The sequence below is a fragment of the Culex quinquefasciatus genome, chromosome 3, assembly GCF_015732765.1.
Source record: "Culex quinquefasciatus strain JHB chromosome 3, VPISU_Cqui_1.0_pri_paternal, whole genome shotgun sequence".
NCBI lineage: Eukaryota > Metazoa > Arthropoda > Insecta > Diptera > Culicidae > Culex > Culex quinquefasciatus.
The window spans coordinates 170,369,822-170,390,143 of NC_051863.1; the positions used below are offsets into that span (position 1 = coordinate 170,369,822).

The 20,322-nt window shown below is 32.8% G+C and overlaps 1 protein-coding gene across 12 annotated transcripts in view; it reads left to right on the forward strand.

Annotated features, from left to right (window-relative positions):
- LOC6041453 (diuretic hormone receptor) overlaps positions 1 to 6,994 on the forward strand; it is a 95,619-nt gene extending 88,625 nt beyond the window's left edge. For 11 of the 12 annotated variants that reach the window (XM_038260544.1, XM_038260543.1, XM_038260545.1 and 8 more), the window contains one exon: positions 6,062 to 6,994. In XM_038260544.1, coding sequence (XP_038116472.1) covers positions 6,062 to 6,113 — 52 coding nt within the window. In that variant the 3' untranslated portion in view covers positions 6,114 to 6,994. Of the gene's footprint in view, positions 1 to 1,753; positions 1,928 to 6,061 lie in introns of all 12 variants that reach the window. The other variant, XR_005278282.1, reaches the window with a different exon arrangement.
- Positions 6,995 to 20,322: the final 13,328 nt, after the last annotated feature.

Sequence of the window (20,322 nt, forward strand, 5' to 3'; positions counted from 1 at the left end):
CATGCTTTCTCTTTCCTTTATGATCCATGATATTACGATCGGAGTTAAAGGATCACTTGCAATAATCAGGTTAGAGGTCATCTAAGATTTTCAAAATATAACCACTTTAAGTTTAATTAAAGATGCAAAATTACGGTTTTTCGATTTTTCTAAATACTGTCCATGATTGCTCAATCCTGAATATTTTATTTTCGATAAGTTTAGAACGTTTCAAATGAAATTACAGCAAATTAAAGAAAAAAAAACAAGAAAATTTAAGTTTTATAAGTCTCATTTCAACAACCTAAATAATAGTCATGTATTCAATGTTCAAAAAAGAAGCAATTGTAAAATTTTCTGATCCTTCAGAAAAAATATTTTTAAAATTTTTCAGTCAAGACTAACCTTTCAAAAAGTTCATATATCCGACATTCTGAAATGTTTGGTTTGAGTCCAAAAACACAAAAATATTTTTTCGAGAAGATCAGAAAATTTCACAAATCTTAAATTTTCAAACATTGAAAATATGACCATATTTTTTTAAGATATTGACATTAGAAAATGTGTTGAAGGTTTCGATGAGGGTAAAAAAGCTTTAATTTTCGTGTTTCTTTTTATTTAATTCTATGTATTTTAGCAACCAGAGGTTCAATCTTCAATGTCTCTTAGAAAATTTTATTGGAAATTTTCTGAACTATTCGATTCATGACGCTATTTTTACACTTTTTTTTATTTTAACAGTATTTGTTATTGAAATGGCATGAATTTTGTTATTACCGTCTGCCCGGGACAAGGGCTCTAATTCCAAATCCGATTTCCATGCAAATATTAAAAATAAAACATAATTGAAACGTAAAGAATAGGTAACTTTGAAAAAGAAAACTTGATTAAACGAGATAAAAAATGATCAATTTCAGATCGTTAATAAAATTATCGAATGAAAAAAACCTTGAACATAAAAAATAAGGCTTAAAATGGCAAAAGAGCAATAAAAGCAAAAATAAAAAAAAGTCATGTAGCAAAAAAACATATTTTTCTTTGCTCAATTTTTCACCGATCTTCGCACAAATAACGTCTAGAATCATTGGACGCTGTCCTTCTCAAGAAGAAAAAAAATTCCGAATGATTGATTACCAGCTTTTTTCCCAATGGCGACGCATTTTCTCTGCAACGACCATGGGTGTTCCCCATCATTAGACTGATAAGCCATGAGCCATCAATTATTATTTTCTGCCAAAATTTGTTGCAGCTTTATCCGCTTAAGCTTAACCGCTCTCAAAATTCGACGTAAATTTGATTGCGGTCACAATTTTCAATTGCACCCTCGCGCGTAATGTTATCCTTCCGGGAAAATCCCTCATCAATTTGCTCCACTCGTAAAACAGCCTGATTTAGCCTGAGCCCAAGTGCGCGATGGTCAGCGGAGGTCAGCATAAATTTTGCAAACATGATCCCGGGACCAACAACAGTGCTTTTAGCAAAACCACTACGTAAATACCACCCTCTCTCCACAATCCCAAACTAATTGCTAGTAGAGTATCGTGAGTGTTTTCGATGTTTATTAGTTTTGAGCACTTGTTTGTCAATTTGTCCGTTTGCCAGTGTAACTCTGTGTTTCTCGCTCCCATTTACTGTTATCGTAAATCAATTGGTTCAAATGTTTGTTTTTCATCCTCACTGTCCACTCTGGTTGTGTGCGTGTGTTATTTAAACTTGACTTTGGTTGGTTGATCGAATGAGATTTATTATTATTTTTCATTTATTTTATTTCCAGTGTGACAACCACGTCGGCGCCGTTAATTTGATTTGATCTCTCTTTCATTTTTGCAAATATTATCCTCGGTTTCTGTTTCCAGCGCTTGAATGCATGCGAATTTGTTTATTATTTTTCCTTTTGTAAATAGCACCTGTTACTACAAAATCTATGCATTCGAAAATGCATTTAAAAGTAAGTTTGACGTTGATTTTTTGATTTCTGTGTATTGTTCAGTTAAATGTAGCGCTAGATTTGTTTCTTTGTTCAAAGAATGAACAAAGAATTTTAATACAGTGGACTCTCTGGCCGTCGATCTTCTCGATATCAATATTGCTCCAGCTGTCGATAAATTTTTCAGTCCCTTCAAATAGATTGCTTTGATTTTTCATTCTATAATTTGATAACCCCCGTTCTCGACGGTCCCTTTAATATCGACAACGAGAGAGTCCACTGTAGAATCATCTAGATTTTTAAATTATTGAATTTATGTAACTTTGCATTTCTGTAACCATCCGAAGGTTTTTTTGCAGAAAAAAAAACAAAATATTTTTTTGAAGCATTTTTTGAAGATTAAATTGGCAACGAAACAGGATCTGTTCTGAACTGTTTGATAGAGTGCACCGCATATGGGAAATAGCAATTTTATATTTTTAAGAGCGAGTCCACGCACAGGGCATACCCCTTTGTATGGGACGTCGTTTGGACCTCACCAATCTGCCTGAAATTTTCAGGGGTTGTTTGTACATATGAAACTAGCATCTGGCCAAAATATGAGCACTCGAGGTCAACGGGAAGTGGGGCAAATCGGGACACAAAGTTTGAAGGTTCAAAAACGTCAAAAATCTTAAAAAGGCTATAACTCAGGCAAAATTCAATTTAATTTCAAAATTCAAAATGCATCTGAAAGGGCTTAAAAAATGCAACAAAATGCAGGGAGAAGCATCCCAATTGGTTAAATCTAAAAGGAGTTATTGGCATTTTAGTGAAAAAATAGCATAATTTTCAAACTCAAATAAAAAAGTGTTCCATCCAGATATCAACTCGGTTCGAACTGCAGCTTGTAGGGGACATCTGGGACTACCATCTGAGACTGAGACCGCTTTGGGTAAGGCAGTTTAACATATTAAATAGACACTTTTACTTTAAGTGAATTTGTTGGTTGTACATTTTTGCTCGGGAGACCCCTTAGATCAAATTTTCCGGTGATAATTTTATCATATTCGTGTTCCTGAGACAATTTCACAATTGAAACATGCAAAAAAATTTTTATTTTCATTCATTTTAACCCTTTAAAAAATGAAAGTTAAAAAAATCTTCGATTCACATTTATTAAAAATCAAGTGCGTTTCCAAGGATACTAGATGACACCAGAAAAAAAGTAGCTTCTTAATTTTTTTTAACTTTCATTTTTAAAGAGTTAAAATGAATGAAAATAAACATTTTTATGCATGTTTCTATTGTGAAATTGTCTCAGGAACACGAATATGATAAAATTATCACCAAAAAATGGTATCTAAGGGGTCCCCCGAGCAAAAATTTACAACCAAAAAATTCACTGAAAGGAAAAGTGTCTATTTAATATGTTAAACTGCCTTACCCAAAGCGTTCGCAGTCTCAGATGGTAGTCCCAGATGTCCCCTACAAGCTGCAGGTCGAACCGAGTTGATATCTGGATGGAACACTTTTTTATTTGAGTTTGAAAATTATGCTATTATTTCACTAAAATGCCAATAACTCCCTTTAGATTTAACCAATTGGGATGCTTCTCCCTGCATTTTGTTGCATTTTTTAAGCCCTTTCAGATGCATTTTAAATTTTGAAATTATATTGAATTTTGCCAAAGTTATAGCCTTTTTAAGATTTTTGACGTTTTTGAACCTTCAAACTTTGTGTCCCGATTTGCCCCACTTCCCGTTGACCTAGAGTGCTCATATTTTGGCCAGATGCTAGTTTCATATGTACAAACAACCCCTGAAAATTTCAGGCAGATTGGTGAGGTCGATGCGAGATGGGTATGCTTTGCTCGTGGACTCGCTCTTAAAAGGTCTTTATTTTGAAAAGCATTTAGAGGAAAAACCACGCCTCAATTATTTTTTTTAACAAATCAAAAGATTGTTTTTGTATGTCTTATGTTGAAAAAAATACACAGTTACACTTTCAACTTATGTAACATGATTAAATAAAAGTTTTTTTTTATTAAGTATCTTGTAACTTAACAAAATTTAAAGGTGAGTAAATTAAACTCAATAGATTATTTTTTATTGAACCCCCAACCCCCAATTTTAAACCGTTTAAAACAAAATATGTTTAGTACCTAATAAGAGAAACTTTCGTTTATTTTTTTGTGAAATCAACTATAATTTTTTTTAATGCAATTTAAAAATTTTATGATTAGTTTTAAATTAAACAAGACAGACCTTAAAAGACATTAAACTAATAGAAAATGTGTTTTTCTTACAATGTTTTGATAAAAGGCTTGAATACTCATAATATTCATAACATAATATTCATGAACAAAACTGAATTGAAATGACAAAGTACAATTAATCTTTAACATGTAAAATTGTAAATTGATTCTTATAGGGGGAGAGGGGGTAATATGCACCCCCTAAGGGAAAACTGTGATTTGTAATGTTACAGCATTGCTGTGGAAGAATTTTGTTCGATGTTCTAAAACAACTATTATTCTTCGTCATCCATGTGAAAAAAGTCTTAAAAAACCTCAAAATTGTTCGAAAATATCAAATTTCTAAAAACATTTTTGAATCATTTTAAACAACCATGCGGGGCAATATGCACCGCAACATTGGGGCAAAATGCACTACAACAACGGGGCAAAATGCACCACAACATGGTGCAAAATGCACCGGGTAAAAGCAGTTTTCACTAGTCGCCACTAGATGACACCGCTGTTTTTACAAAGGAGCTTCACAGCGGTGCATTTTGCCCCGATCACGCTTTCTGCAGAAAATTTAATTAAAAATGCATTTTTGATGTTTTTGGACTCATCTATCTATAAGTATACAGCAACTTGTCCAAAAATCATAATGAAAGTTCAATGAAAATTAGATGAAAACACAACATTTTAAAGTTTTGCAAATAACTTGAGCTGTTTTTATACTGCGATGCTTAAATTTTTCCAGCATGGTTTAGCAATGTTAAGCTTCCAATTTCTATGATTTTTTCCCCGGAAAATTCTTCCAAATACCGAGAAAAGCAGGGGGTGCATTTTGCCCCGGGGGTGCATATTACCCCCTCTCCCCCTACATCCATTATTAAATTCCTGAGAATCGAGAGTCAAATTTGGAAAATTCTCGTCGATAAGAGGAATTAGCGGATTAAATCCTTTGATGCAAATAGAGATTGATAAAATTATGTTAAAATTCTGAGCAAAAAATATACGGAATGCAATAATCGTTTCTTCAATATTCATCTCAAAATAATTTTTATTCAAAAGTGCAAACAACTCTAAAAGTTTCTTTTTGAACATTGATAATCAAACAAATAGTGCCATCGAGCAACTAAGTAAAAAAAATCAAATATGCTGAAAACTAATAAACATTTATTTTGTTTATTTAATTTGAAATGGTTAAGGTCATTTAAAAAATGTAAATTCAATTTCGTTGGCAATTCTAATTTTGAATCAATAAATGATTTTTGAAATTACAACTATGAATTTTGTTGACAACAGTTTTGATTATTTCCAAAAAAACTAATTTTTTTAAAAAGAAAATCATACTTTAGTTGCTAGATTCTCCTAAACGTGAATTTTGGAAGGATGAAAATTTGGTTAGTTGAAGATTGCCTCTTTTTTTAGTAATTTTAGCTAAAATAACAAGTAAACGTGTGAAATTCAACGGAAACTGATGAAAATTTCTCCAGATCCTGTTGTAAAATTACACCTATTTTGACACAAAACTCTAAAAATTTTTTAGGTTTCAACTTGGGCTATGTTTTTAGATTAAATAAGTATACAGCAACTTTTGTTTTGTCTATGCCTCTATGCATTTTTTTCCAATTTAAATGATAATGCAGAAAATGTGAAAAATAAGCAAAAAATTGTGACTGTAAACATATGAAAAAACTAGATAGAATAGGCTACTTTCAAAAACAAACATAAACTTAACAAGATAAATGCAAATTAAAATTTTCAAAATTTAACAAGAAAAGTAAAATTTTCCTAAAACAATATTTTTATTAAGGACACTGTAAAATGTTTCAAGGTTTAATTTTTAAAAGCAATAATAAAGAAATATTTTAGCTTTTGCTTGAATTAGCTTTTGAAACTGACTCAATTAACTCTACCCCTCTCCCCTCCTCTGCCAGCACCCTGGAGTACAGCATCGTGATAATGAAGAGCTCGGCGTCCCGCAACTGAGATTGGCATTCACCTGCCGCTGAGGCAGGACCACCAATATCGTCAATTCCAATGGCAGCTCCCCCGCTCCAACCGCAGCCAGCTTGGCAAATCTCAACGACTACTTCGTTCATCACAGACGGGAGCGCCACCACCGCCGACAAAAGTGACAGCAAATCGAATTAAATTCAACACTTTTCGCAGCAGTGGTGTGGTGAGATGGTGTAAACAAAACGCACACACCAATTCACACACACACTTGACAGCTTTTCCACGTGAAGTTGACACGTGGGTGATTGAGTCTTTTGAGGGACCTGTGAGTCGCTAGAGTGAGGGTTAATATTTGAACGTTTTTTCTTGAATGGGTCTCATCTTACAATTTGAACGGGGTGATTCCCCTTTCGAATGCGTGTGATTGAGTGGATGTGTGTGTGAACTAGTGAACAGAACATTCCAAATAACTTGTGCAAGGTTGAGATTGAATTTCAATTGTGGAAAAGTCTGGAAAGTTGCTGAAAACGGCGATGATGACGAAGACGACGCAGTCGAGGAGAAAGAGTAAATATTTGTGACTTGTTGTGTAGCTAAATTAAAAAAGGCGCCACATAAGATGTGGTGAAGATTACACACGGCATAGAAGGCGCAAAATTCAAGGGATCTGTCTATTTATCTACATGTGCGTGTGTGAGTTTGTGTTAAACACAGACGGAACTGTATGCTGAAAATAAATAAAAACTTTTTGAAGTACAACGGCCGTATACTAGAGAATAACATTTTCTACTGTTTGTATACCGTAAACACATTGCCAAAGTCTTAGCTGTTTAAATAGGTGGAATGTATGTATATTTGTAAATATCGGAAAAGAAATAAAAATCCTATATTTTATGTGTCTCGATGGATAATTGCACGTTTTATTGATAGAAGAAAAGAAATCCTACTTTAAAATAAGTATACACGTTTTTAATTTTCAGTATAACCTTGTATCAGTATCTTCTCTTGATATTTTATTCAATTTTGAGTATAGTACTTTTTATAACTTTTTTTTTGATTTTTTTTGAAATTAAATATGTCTTTATTGAACTTTTTTTATAATAATTACATTTTAATTACATTCTAAGTGGTATGGTTAAATGTTCTTCATCTTTATTGTATTTTTCGTTTTATTATTAATTGTTCATATTCATATATTTACTTCAAATTGTTTTACATTTTTGCATTGAATCGAATACATTTGGGTAATAAAGAAAAATCACTTTAACCTTTTATAACTTTCTAATCCTTTCCTTGACTAATTAAGGGGTTACATACATGTAATTCGTCAAAAATATCCGAGGTTGGTGTGAGCACACTTTAAAACTTTTTTATAATTTTTTTTCATGGAATTTAAATTTACATTTTCATCTATTAACAAAAAAAATATGAAGACATTTGGATGTACCATTATCGAGTTATAGCTTTTTTAAGTTAGCAGTTTCAAAAAACGGGTGCCACGATATTTCAACACTGCTTTGACCAAATCAGCTCAAAATTTTGGTGAAGACTCGTTAAACCAGTCCTGTGTGCATGACGAAGGCCGATTTTTAAAAACTTAATTTAATAAAAAGTTAAAAATATTTTTATATTTTACGTAAAAAAATACGTCAGTTTTTGATTTTTTATTTAAAAAAAAGCAAAATTTCAAAATCGGGCTTCGTCATGCACACGGGATATGTCTTGGGAGTCTTCACCCCAAATTTCAGCCAATTTGGTCCATCCCAACTCGAGATATCGTGGCACCCGTAAATCAACTGCTTGTTTAGAGAAAAACGTTCACAAAATTTGACAGTTCGCTTTGCGCATGGCAAAATTCTGAACTTAAATCGTCTCTTACTCAGTTCGGTCATGAAATATCTTCGTGAAACTTTCAGGAGTGATTGAAAATCATCTTTTTAGTAAATTTAGTGAATTTTCTGTAATATGAAATTTTGTGATTTTCTACATGTATGTAACCCCTAAAATAAGCGATTTCCGCAAGTTTCTGTTTTAATTTTTGAACTGCATTTATTGTTTTATTTCAAATAACCTTTATAAATTTACATTTAATTTGAATGATTACTTGATCTTTAATGTATTCAGATTTACAGACGGTAATTTACAGATAATTTCGATGCACTTTTTTTACAGATTTTAAAAATGATGTTATGAATGTTAATCAAATCATGATAGAAAAATGCAATTGCTCACCTCGGTTAATAAAATAATTACATTTAGTTTTTCAATGTTGCCCAATAAAAAAACTTACTTGAATTTCGCATCAATTATTTACAGGAAATTAAGAAGTCAAAATTAACACCAGAGTGACAATATCCAAATTTTCAATTGAAAACGTGCCTTAAAATTGTCAGCCCTACTGCGTTGTATTCAACGCAGAGAGGATTTTGCGAATTGATCAAAATTCACAGAATCTCAATGGTGAGTGTAATAATATTGAATGTAAATTTTTTTATTTTGTATAATAATTTATAATGTTATAATATATGATATTTTTTTTTCGTATATAATGTAGCATTTAAAAAATTTCTTTCAAAAATAGCTGGAATATTCAAAACATAATGTAATTATTATGGAGGCAGGTAGGACAGTTATAGCACTGAAGCAGAATGTTAATGATTTGCTTAACGTAAAAAATACAATAAAAAAACGATTGTCCATTATGGTAGGGAATATCAAGAAGATTTTTTTTCGTAAGCTTGTTTATTAGTAATAAACAACTTTTTTCCATAAAGTTAGCTAATATTTTTGCCTGAACAAAAATTATATCACTGACGTTTTCGAATAAGGCCGTTGCAAATATTTTCATATGAAATCAAGAAAATAAGAGTCTAATCATCTGAAAACAATTAAAATGCATTTTTCTGCATTGATAATCATATTTAGCATGTTTGTGCTCGTTTATAAATATTTAGAATTTTTATAAAATTCCGATGTACAGCAACGCAAAAACTTTTTTTTCTCCCAATAAAATAATTTCGTTAGGCTGGTACAAATATTTTTAAAAGTTTTTGTCACCCCCCCCCCCCCTTCAAAATTGGCCCGAAAAATCAGGGGGCAAAAAAATATTTTTACAATAAACTTCAAAATTTCAATGAAAATTCAAGTGCAACCAGCTGAAATCAAATTAAAATACATTCTCCTGCGTTTAAAATCATTTTTAGCATGTTTGAATTTATTAAAAAATCTTAAATTTTTTTGAAAATTTTCGATGCAAAATCTTTTTTTTCGATAAAATTTTTGTTTTTGTCAGATCTTAGATTTTTTGAAAACTAATGATTGCAAAACAACTGAACTAGTGTAAAATGCATTTTAAAACACTTTTTTCATTTAAATGTGAAGACTATGGCTTGTTATTTAAATTTTTATTTTTTTTTTATTTTTTTGCCCCCCCCCCTTGACCTCGGCCAGGGCCGAGGGACAAAAACTTTTTAAATATTTGCATCGGCCTTATTGCTTAGATAATTTGGAAACTAATGATTGCAAAACAACTGAATAGGTGTATAATGCATTTTAAAACACTTTTTTCATTATAATGTTGAAACCATGGCTCGTTATTTTAATTATTATACTTTTTTTATTTTTTAAACCTCCCCCCCCCTTGACTTTGGTAAGAGTCGAGTGACATAAACTTCAAAAAATATTTGCCACGGCCTAAATCCTATTTTATTAAATTTACTTGCAGTACATGCATAATTTATAAGCAATCGATATATACAACTAGGTCAAAACTATTCTTTTTCATCTACTGTCCTCGTTCATAATCTAAAACGAAGCTTTGAGCCGTCTAATTGTTTTCAATTGTTTTAAAAACATTTATCCTAGAAAATGTCAAACAATTACAGCTTACTTCACAACTTTATTTTCCTTTGCCATACTTGTCTGGCACTATTTATAAATTACATCAATTTCAGCCACTGCTAGGTCGGCCAGGGTGAAATGAGAGTTTCAAATTGAAAAGTTTAAAATAAAGTTAAACTGAATCCAACCAAAAAATCGTGTTATTTTTACCATACCCATTCACTGCAAAATATATCCATTTTACCCCACTCGGCATCAGTCTAATAAACTCTGTGCAAACTAATAAATGTGTACACATTTGCTCGCAAATTCAAATGATAAACATTCTGTGAGCTGCGTGTAAACATGGGACCGGCAAGCATTTGCACAAACAAAGTTTTCCCTTTCGTCAGCTGCAATTAACAGTGGTTATTCCAGACAGGCAGACGTCATCAAGATATTCAATGGAATTTGAAAATAAATACATTTCAATTAGAAATATCAGATCTACACGTGTATTGCAATTCAAACCTAACCTCACAAATCACCGCAATTTGCACTCCATTTTACTCAATCCCGTTAGATCACCGGCGGTCAAAGTTTGCAGGAGGTTAGGCAAATTGCTCCAAATTCACTTTTCTAACCTTCCGTAATTGAATTCCGTACCGGTGTGCTTTCCGGTTGCTCACCACATCGTGTGCATCGTGGGGCAGCCGCAACAAGTAAGTCGTTTTTTCTGCACTCAGACTCTGCCAGCCGGTCGAGCAAAACTTCAAGAGTATTTTCAACCATTAGAAGACACTTGTGAGTGTGGTTTGAAAGATCGCCCTGTTGAAAGGTAGAGAGAGCTGCCGAAGGAAGCTGCAACTGGTTTATTTTTTTCTCGAATAGATTATGCAAAACGGTGGGAAATGGTGCTGAAGGGGGTTAAGCTAGTTGAAATAAGGACGTGGAGCATTTGTGTGACTTCGTTTGCTGTTACTTGATGTTGTCTTGATGGAAGTTGTCTTAGTAGAACTAAGTGCATCACTAGTTCGTTGCTTTGAAAGTAACAGTTATAATAAAAAAATGATAAAATTATTTAAATATGAGTCATGCCACTTAACGTTTTCAGATCATGCTAAAATTTGAACGATTTTCGCAAAACAATATTTTCCAACAAATGATATCTCCGGAACGGCTGAACCAATTTCAGATCAAATCGTTGCAAACGAAAGGTGACTAGTTGGGCTTTTTTAGTCAAAAATATTGAGAAATTAATAAAATATATTTTTTAATGATTTTTCAGAATGTTCAACATATTTTATCCAAAAATAGTGAAAATCTATTAACAGCATTGAGGTTTTGCAGCGCGCCTGTGTTTCAAATGTAGGTGGTGCCAAAATTAGGTTACTTGCCAAAAATCGTATTCATTTCTGCTGGATTGAAGAACAAAATCGCTTATTTCTCATGATTCCCTGCATCAATTTTAGTGAAACTGGTTGCAAAAGACTAGAAAATTTGTTTGCTTTAAAATAATGAACATCATTTTTTGGGCGCGCAAAAATTTGTGACCTTTTTCTTTAAAAAACATGTTTTGGAACACGACAAAATGAATTTCCCCGTATATATCAATGAAATAAACAGTTATATAGTTGATAACAGATGTGTTAACGTATATTCAACAATTTGTATTGATTTTTGACAGACTTTGTTGCCAAATAGTCCAAATTACTATCTTTTTATAAATTCACAGTTTTCTCATAGAAAAATCAAAAAAATATTGGAAAGTTGTACATCAAATTGTTGAAAATAATTTTTCTCATCCGAATCCGGCATAAGTTTTATAAAAATGTTGATTATGAAGGAAAAAACACATTTTTTAAAAAAATCATAGGCTTATGTTATTTGTTCATAGGTGGCGACATGTGTCTTTTAGCTTTGCTGCAAATCCTCTATTCCGAGATATGATTTTTTGAAAAAAATAAAAATATCTGATTTCGGTCTATTAATCGAACTAAAAGTACCATGCTTTTCCATCGAAATTAGTTCTCAAAGACCGTACTGAAAACCAAAACTTTTCAAAGCCAACAAAGTTTTCAGTTGATCTTTAAAAGTATTAAGCTCTGTTTTTTTTTTAATTTCTTAGTATTTTGCATTGCATTTCTTTTGAAACAAGGTGATCATCAGCCCGTTTAATCAGGGGGCTAGAAAACATTAAAAAAAACATTTTTTAAATGGAAATAGAAGTCTTATCAACTGATTTCAATTTGAATTCTGGAATTATCAATAGGGACCATCCATAAACCACGTGGACACCTAAAGGGGGGAGGGGAGGGGGGCAGTGAATGTGTTATTTGTTTTGTATTGAACTCGTCCACGAGGGGGGGAAGGGGGGGGGGGTGGTCTGAGATTTCAAAAAAGTGACCACTTGGTTTATCATAGGAAATAAAAAAAAAAACAACCCTTTTATAAGAGGAATTTTGCCAATTTTTTTTTGAAATATTAAATTTTCCAACCAACATTTTGTTTTTGTAACTTTACTTTTGGTGGATTTTTTGTTTAGTTCTTAAGATATTTAGGCAAACTTAAGTTTAAATGTCTTTGTAAAATAGGATAGCTGAATCATAAATTCTGCTGATGAAAATTTGCAAAATTTCACAAAACAAAGTTCATATTTTTTGTCTGGGGATATAAATAAAATCTTAAAATTTTGCATTCGTTGATTTTGATTCCGTAAAAAAAAACCTTAGCATGGGCCTTAATTCTGCCGTGTTCAATTGCCTTCAACGGCATCCTCATCGAGATGGCTGACCTAGCAACAGCCATGAGTCACCGGGGGGTGGTTCGGGTTCGGGTGAGTAGAGTTTCCTGATTCCGTTGGTGTACATTGACGATACAGTCCGTCGACGTCCGATGGTGCAGTATGAAGGAGTGCTGACCATTACGAACGACGTTTGGAAGAACTTTTTCTCCGAGATTCCAAAAGGGTGCTGGTTCTGAGGATGCATCTCTACAAGCAGGTGCCGTCGTTCTTCAACATCAATAGTCGATGGGTTTGAAAAGAACAGAAAGTGTGTCAATCGACGATTGTAATGATAAGCAACAGGCTTCTGAAGGATCTTGTTGTTACATTAAACAAAAGTCTCTCATAGAGTTATCTACGTAACAAGTATTGCGTGTATGTACACGAAGGGTTTTTAGGTTAACAGTTCAATAGGGTGAATCTGCGTTTGTAAACAAGCAGTCTATCCCTTTTACTCAAGTGGCAGTTCACGTCAAGTAAGAGGGGGATAGACTGCATGTTTACAAACGCAGATTCGCCCTATTGAACTGTTACTACGGTATTATACTCAACTCCTTTATTCTACTAAGCTTCTCCTAACACACGGAATGTTCAGTGAAAATTTTCCTTGTTGTATGTTTTCCTCCCTTTTTCTAAACAAACACTTTATACTGCCCTACACTACACAACAGACTGCCAACAGTTGGTCCCACTGCTGCTGTGTACACGTGTGCGACCCCATTTTCCGCACTTTCCTCACCCATCCCATGGGAATTTCACCTTCCTCCATCACATCCGTTGTTCGAAATTCGAATGTAAACATAAACAAACCGCTCTCTCTTTCTCTTTCGAACTGAGCCGGCATCGCTCTCCTCTCATCGGGAAAATTTCCCCCCAAAAATTTTCCACGTGGGTGAGAGAAAAGCACAATTTTGAGAGAACGAGAGCATGACAAAGATTCCCTCTCTAGCTGGCAAGTGTAGGAAGAAGAAAACAAACATCAAACATCTTCCTCCGATGTGGAGGACCTTCAGTGGGTCACGCAGTGGACCAAGTTCAACAGTTCCTCGCGAGCGCTTCCCGTGGATACACGCGTTCCATTTCTTCCGACAAGTCGAGTTTGTTAAGGCGGTGTGTGAAGCAATTTTTTGCATCTACCTTGGGGTGAAAGTGTGGTAGGAATAGCTTTTCTAGAACGGAATTGTTTAGGTGAGTGATTAGTTGAACGATTTTTTTTAAAAGGAACGATCGTATCAAAAACTATTTATTTTTGCTCTATCATTTTGAAAATAATCTTAAATAGCAAGATTCGTTATATTTGTAATTAAATATTTATTTAAAAATGAATCCTTTCATATTAAATGCCACCCCTTCAAAAATACTGTGCAAAATTTGCTTTTTTGTCTTATGATTTTTGAAAAATAACGGTGATCTGAAAAAATACCAAAAATATTTTTTTATATTAAATTTGAAAAGCAATCTAAGTACTTGTAAATAATTTTGAAAAAGTCCACCCGAGCCACGTAGCCTAGTGGTAACGCTTCCGCCTCGTAAGCGGTAGATCGGGGTTCAAATCCCGGCTCGGACCAACACAACTGGTGATCTTTTCCCTTCTGGATTCGATTGCTTAGTAAAGGGAAGGTAGTGTATCGTCACAAACTGGACCTTATCACGACACCTTAGGGAGGCGACCTATGGAATGTTAACATTAACCTAAACATGTTGACATTAGTTGAGTGAAAAACTGCCACTAAATCCACTTTGTAAATGCCGGCCCCGATACTCTTCACGGGTGTTCCCCTCAGGAACTGGGAAAGATTTACTTTACTTTACCACCCTTTTCGAATAAAATAGTAGTTTATGCAACAAGTTGCAAAAAGAAGATTTTTTCAGCACGAGTCGTACATTTATCCAACGAGATTCACCGAGACGGATAAATACGACGAGTGCTGAAAAAATTGAGTTTTGCAACGAGTTCCATACAACATTTTTTGCAATTCCGAAAAACACCCATTGAGTGAAATTTAAAGTAAAATTTTATGTATTTTGTCAATAAATCGTTGAAATCAAAAAAATGTTGAAAAGTGTTACTTTTCGAAACAAGTGCGGAAAAGTTCAACTTTTCAGCACCCATTTCAGTGCTGAAAAGTAGAACTTTTCAGCATTTATTTTGAAAAGTGTTGCTATTCGATTCTGTTATTTTTTTTTACAGAAAAGTACGCTATTTCGTCGTTCAAGAATGACAGGAAACGTAAGTAGTTTCACGACGGAATTGCAAAAAAAATCATTAAGGATCTTTTTGTTCATTTAAACCCAGTGTTCAAATATGTTCAGCTTTGTAGCTTTGACCTTTGTACATTTTTGGAACCCTTTGATTTTTTTTTCAAAATGTTAAATTTAGAACTAACATTCAGGCTCAAAAATACGTTTGTAACGCTTTTGAAGTGTTTTTCGTGATTTTAATTTAAGAGAAAAATAATTTAAAAAAGATGAAAACAACAATGTTATAAGAAGAAATTTGAGGAAATTTTTAATGCAATATATTTTTTCATGGGCAATCCTTAAAAAAAAACTTCAAATAACAACTAAATAATGTGGGTATTTTTTTAAATTAATTTTATACTTATTTTTTATTGCATTTGTCTAGTGTTTGTTTTATATTTCAAAAATCAATTTTAAAAACTGTATTACTATAGCTCAGCAGTTTTTCCCTTTAAGTCTACTCAAACGTGAAATAAAACCAAAATAAAAGTGGATAAAACAAAATAGAAATTAAAAATCGTGAAAAATTGCAAAACCCTAGAAAATGGCATATAATATGTTTTTTTTTAATTGCAATATTATTAAGGTCATTCTTAGTAATGATGCTTATGATTTTAAATTGCGATGTTATTCACTAAAAAGTAAATTTCTTGACTTTTTTAATTAGGTCCTATAAACAAATGAAACACAACAGTTTAAATTACCTTTTCAAAAAAAATTTTTTTTTCTAGATTTCAGTTTTTTAAACAAATTATTTCAAAAATATTTTAATCACATTTGTTGAAGATTCTTGTTATTTACATGAAAATTTTAACAGGTTAATTTTTTGTTTTACTATTAATTCAATAAATTCATGCATTGATTAGATTTTTATGATTCTTGCTAATACTTCATGTATTTTAGTGTATGTAAAGTTTGGATTTGACATATTTTTTTCTTTTTTTTTTGTACCGTAAAACGAGGTGACTTTGATAGGTTTGCGATTTTTTCGCAAAATGAAAAATACAATTAAAATACGTACGGAATTGTTTAGAATCATACTGACCGTGGCAGAGAAGTGTTCAAAGTACCTCAAAAAGAATTTTTCATAAAATTTTGAAAAGTTTTTATAGTTAGTTAACTATAATTAAGAAAATGTCGATAAATAGCATTATTTTTTTATATTCTCAAAGTGTCATGATTTTCTCAACGAACCTAATTTTGAATCAAAAAATGGAATGTATTTTCGGATTCCTTGGACAATTTTCTACTAAGAGAAGGTAAAATAAATTTGTAAATAATTGATATTATGTGTTTTGGAAACATAATTCAAAAAAATCTCCCAATTTATAGGCATTTTCAGTAGAACAAACTTCATGTAAAATGTGGAAACTATCGATTCTTGCTTCGATTTCAGTATAAAATGCAATATAAATCGATAATTTTATAATCAAAACTAGTTTAAACAAATTTCAGGCAAAATTCCGACCTTTTGACAATTTTACCTTAAATTTTTATGAATTTTGTTTAAAAGCTTATAAAATTTGTTTACTAAATATAAACATTGATTTTTTTTTTATCTTAAAAACATATCAGCTACTTTAGTGATTATACATTTAACGTACAAATAAAGTTTGATCATCTTAAATATGATTTTAACAAGAAAAACTATTGCTGTCAAAGTCACCCCGGAATTTAAACTAAGATTTTTTAACGTTACTATTTTTTTGAACACTATTGAAAAAACTTTTTATTCCATAAAAGTGCATGAACTTTGTGTGGCTTACCCCAGTACCCGTTTTAAAAATCATAAGCTTGAGAAAAATCTTACCTGTTGGAAAATATTCAAAAAACAAATTGAAATCCTATCAAAGTCACCCCGGTTTACGGTATTTCATTTGTCAATTTGTTTAGTTGTTGTCTTCTTATTACAAAATTGAAGGCCTACCTGAAGAGGCGAAATACCTTAAACTTACAAAAAGGAAGTAAATTTATTTGAAAAAAATCGAATAATGAAAAAAATTACACTTAATGTCAAAAATTGCTGTTGAGTTGCTCTTTGAATCTTTAAAAACAAATAGGATTCTAAAACATGTTAATGTTGGAAACAAAACTGATTTCCAACAAAATACAATACAAAAATAAATTAATGCTTTTCATCAATTTTAAATTTTGATTTAGAAACGCATATTTGAAATGATTAAAAACTTGAGTTTGTTATTTTTGACAAACTTTACCAATTCAGGTGTTAATCTAAAGAAGATGTTTTTTGAAAACATAGAAAATATATACTTCAATTGAAAATTTACAGTTTTTAGTAAAAAGTAATTTCGTTGATTGTTGAATATGGATATATTTCAAATCACATGATCATATCTCAGTGATCTTAAATGATGGTTTGGTTTTCTCGACATAATTTATTGGACATTTTGTTATTATCAGTTTTTGTAATTTTGAAAAAAAAATCAAAACTAACATGTCAATGAAGGGTTTTATAAATAAAAAACGTGAAATGAAATTTAAGCCATGTTTTTGAAATTTTAATGAAATAAGAGCTGTAAAATGATCAATAAAAATTTGTTGAAAATTTTTATGTTCACCAAAATTTTATAAATATTTAAAATATTAAAAAAAATTAAAGGTAATTTTTAGCTGACTTGAACAATCACATTTAGAAGCGCGTTAGAAGTTTTTTGCTCCAAAATTACGGAACTTGGAAAATATTTGTAATGTAATTTGTAATTTTTTCCGCATGCACAACTTGCTTGCAATCGTTGTGGAAAAAAGTTTCACAGATACTTTTAAGATTTTTTTTCTTTTTTTTCATTTTTTTGTAGAAACTTTGTCAACTTTGTGTTTGTTTGATTTTCTTCTAGATTTTATTGCATTTTGTTCGCTTCAAACCAACTCCCGAAAAACCACTCGTGACAGTTTTTACCTTCTTGTCTGTCTCAGCTGGGATCGGTTTCCATCCCATCCAATCCACTTCCGGTGGAAAACTTGCAACTTTTCCTTAGTATTTTTTTCTCACACAAATTTTCCTCTCCCTTTTTTTCAGCAGTGAACCCACGTGTGTGCCACCACCACCACAACAATTTGTGGCCGTGATTCAGTCCCCGCCAACGTCGCCGTCGCCACTAATAGGATTTGGGATTAGACAAGGCCACCTTCCCCAACCCTCTCCACCACCCACTTTCCGGAAGGTGATTCCAGGACGGGATAGTTGTGCACGCTCTGACGGAATAACCCAATAAATAAGGCGATTGTTGTGTGTACTGTCTGTGGGGTGGTAAAAAGGATCTTGGTGGTGAAATAAAATAGTATCGTCGTTTGTGTGAGTGTTTGTATTTACCTGGGGTTTTAGAAGAAGATGCAGTGAAAAAAAGGTGAAATAGAGTGGAGCTCAGCGAAAAAAAGAAGAAGGTGGAATTTATTTTATTTTTAACTCAATGATGTTTGCTGCTCCCCTGGGGGTGGTGAAATGAGAGAACAGGGAGGGAATGTTAGTTTAGTTCTATTTTGTGTGTGTGTTTAGCTGACGGAGGCACCGGCCATAAATTGTGACCCAATTTACGTTCGTCGAGTTCGTCATTTTGCCTAGTCTGCATTAAGTCTGGATTTGATTGGTGGGCTGAGGTAATTGGATTTGTTTTAATTAGACTGTTGCTCCCCGAGAATGGCTTCCGGGGACTGGTTTTGGTGGTAGTGCTGTTTTGAGCCACGTGGAAGTGGTGCAGTGCTGCAGGTGGTGGAAACGAGGACGAATGAGAAGCATTCAGACGGATAATCAAAAGCCAGGTGAGTTTGATTGAAATAGTTTAATCAGTTTATTGTGTTTTGAAATCGAGATGGTGTGAATAATGAGATGATTGAGATTCGATTGTGGCTGACATCAATTGAATTCTGGGAAAGACAATGGAGTGTTATTAGATGAACAATTCCAATTATGTTTATTGATCTGATTGAGAGGTGACCGCTAGAATCAATCGAAAAATGAAAATAATCAAACCATGTAATTGATATTAGTATTTTGCAATCGATTAAAACTAATTAGGTAATTCTCCGCCAACTCACACGAAATCGGAAAATGTTGTCCCGACCCTTCTTCAATTTGCGTGAAACTTTGTCCTAAGAGGTCATTTATGTTCCGGATCACGAATCTACGCTCCATTTTAAGATATCTTGTGACATCATGAAGTGTTTTTTTAAATGATTTTCAGCTTGATATGGTAATGAAATAGGAATGAGGTGTTCAAAAAGACTTTTATGTAAAATTGGACGCCCGGTTTGATGACGTATTGAGCATTCCGAATAAACTTATTTTTCATCAAAAACAAAACAATATTTTTTTACAAAATTCTGCTATTTTTCGCAACTTAACATAAAAAATGTGGCACATGAGCAGCTCTCTCAGATTTCGGTTATTAATTTTTTTTTGTATTTTTTTATCCGACTGAAACTTTTTAGGTGCCTTTAGTATGCCCAAAGAAGCCATTTTGCATCATTAGTTTGTCCATATAATTTTCCATACAAATTTGGCAGCTGTCCATACAAAAATGATGTTTGAAAGTTCAAAAATGTGTATCTTTAGAAGGCATTTTTTGATCGATTTGGTGTCTTGGGAAAAGTTGTAGGTATGAATATGGACTACACTGGAAAAAAATGTTACACGGTAAAAAAATTTTTGGTAATTTTTTATTTAACTTTTTGTCACTAAAACTTGATTTGCGAAAAAACACAATTTTTATTTTTTTTCATTATTTGATATGTTATTAAAGACATCAAATGCCAACTTTTCAGAAATTTCCAAGTTGTGCAAAAAATCTTTGACCGAGTTATGAATTTTTTAATCAATGCTGATTTTTGAAAAAAAATGAAATATTAGTCGCAAAGGGAAGCGGCCGTGGCTGACTGGTTACGGTGTTCGCTTTGTAAGCGAATGGTTCTGGGTTCGATTCCCATCTGCTCCCAACGAGAAAGTATAGGAAATATTAATCTTGAAACTCTGAACATGAACGAAAAATCAAAGTCACTCGAGTCGGGGTTCGATCCCCCGTCCTTTGGATCGGTAAGCAAAAATGCTAACCACTAGGCCATCACGGCTTGGTGAGCTATGACTGGAATTAGGAATACTGTTACTATCAACTATATACGCGCTGGGTCCTTGTCCATTTGGCAAGGGTTCGGAAGTTCTAAATAACGTTTGAACCCGATTGGTGCAAACGTTCTTCAGGGCGGGGCTTGTCGATAAAGCAGAAGTACCTCGCGCTCGGCTAGCCAGCGTAGAAATGGGTCACCGAAGCTCAGCAGAGCTAACACCTTCCAAATGCCTATGCGAGTTATTTGCATGTATAGAGTGTAGATCTTAAAAAAAATACATGGAAACAACTCAATTTGTAAGAAGTGACCGCGTGG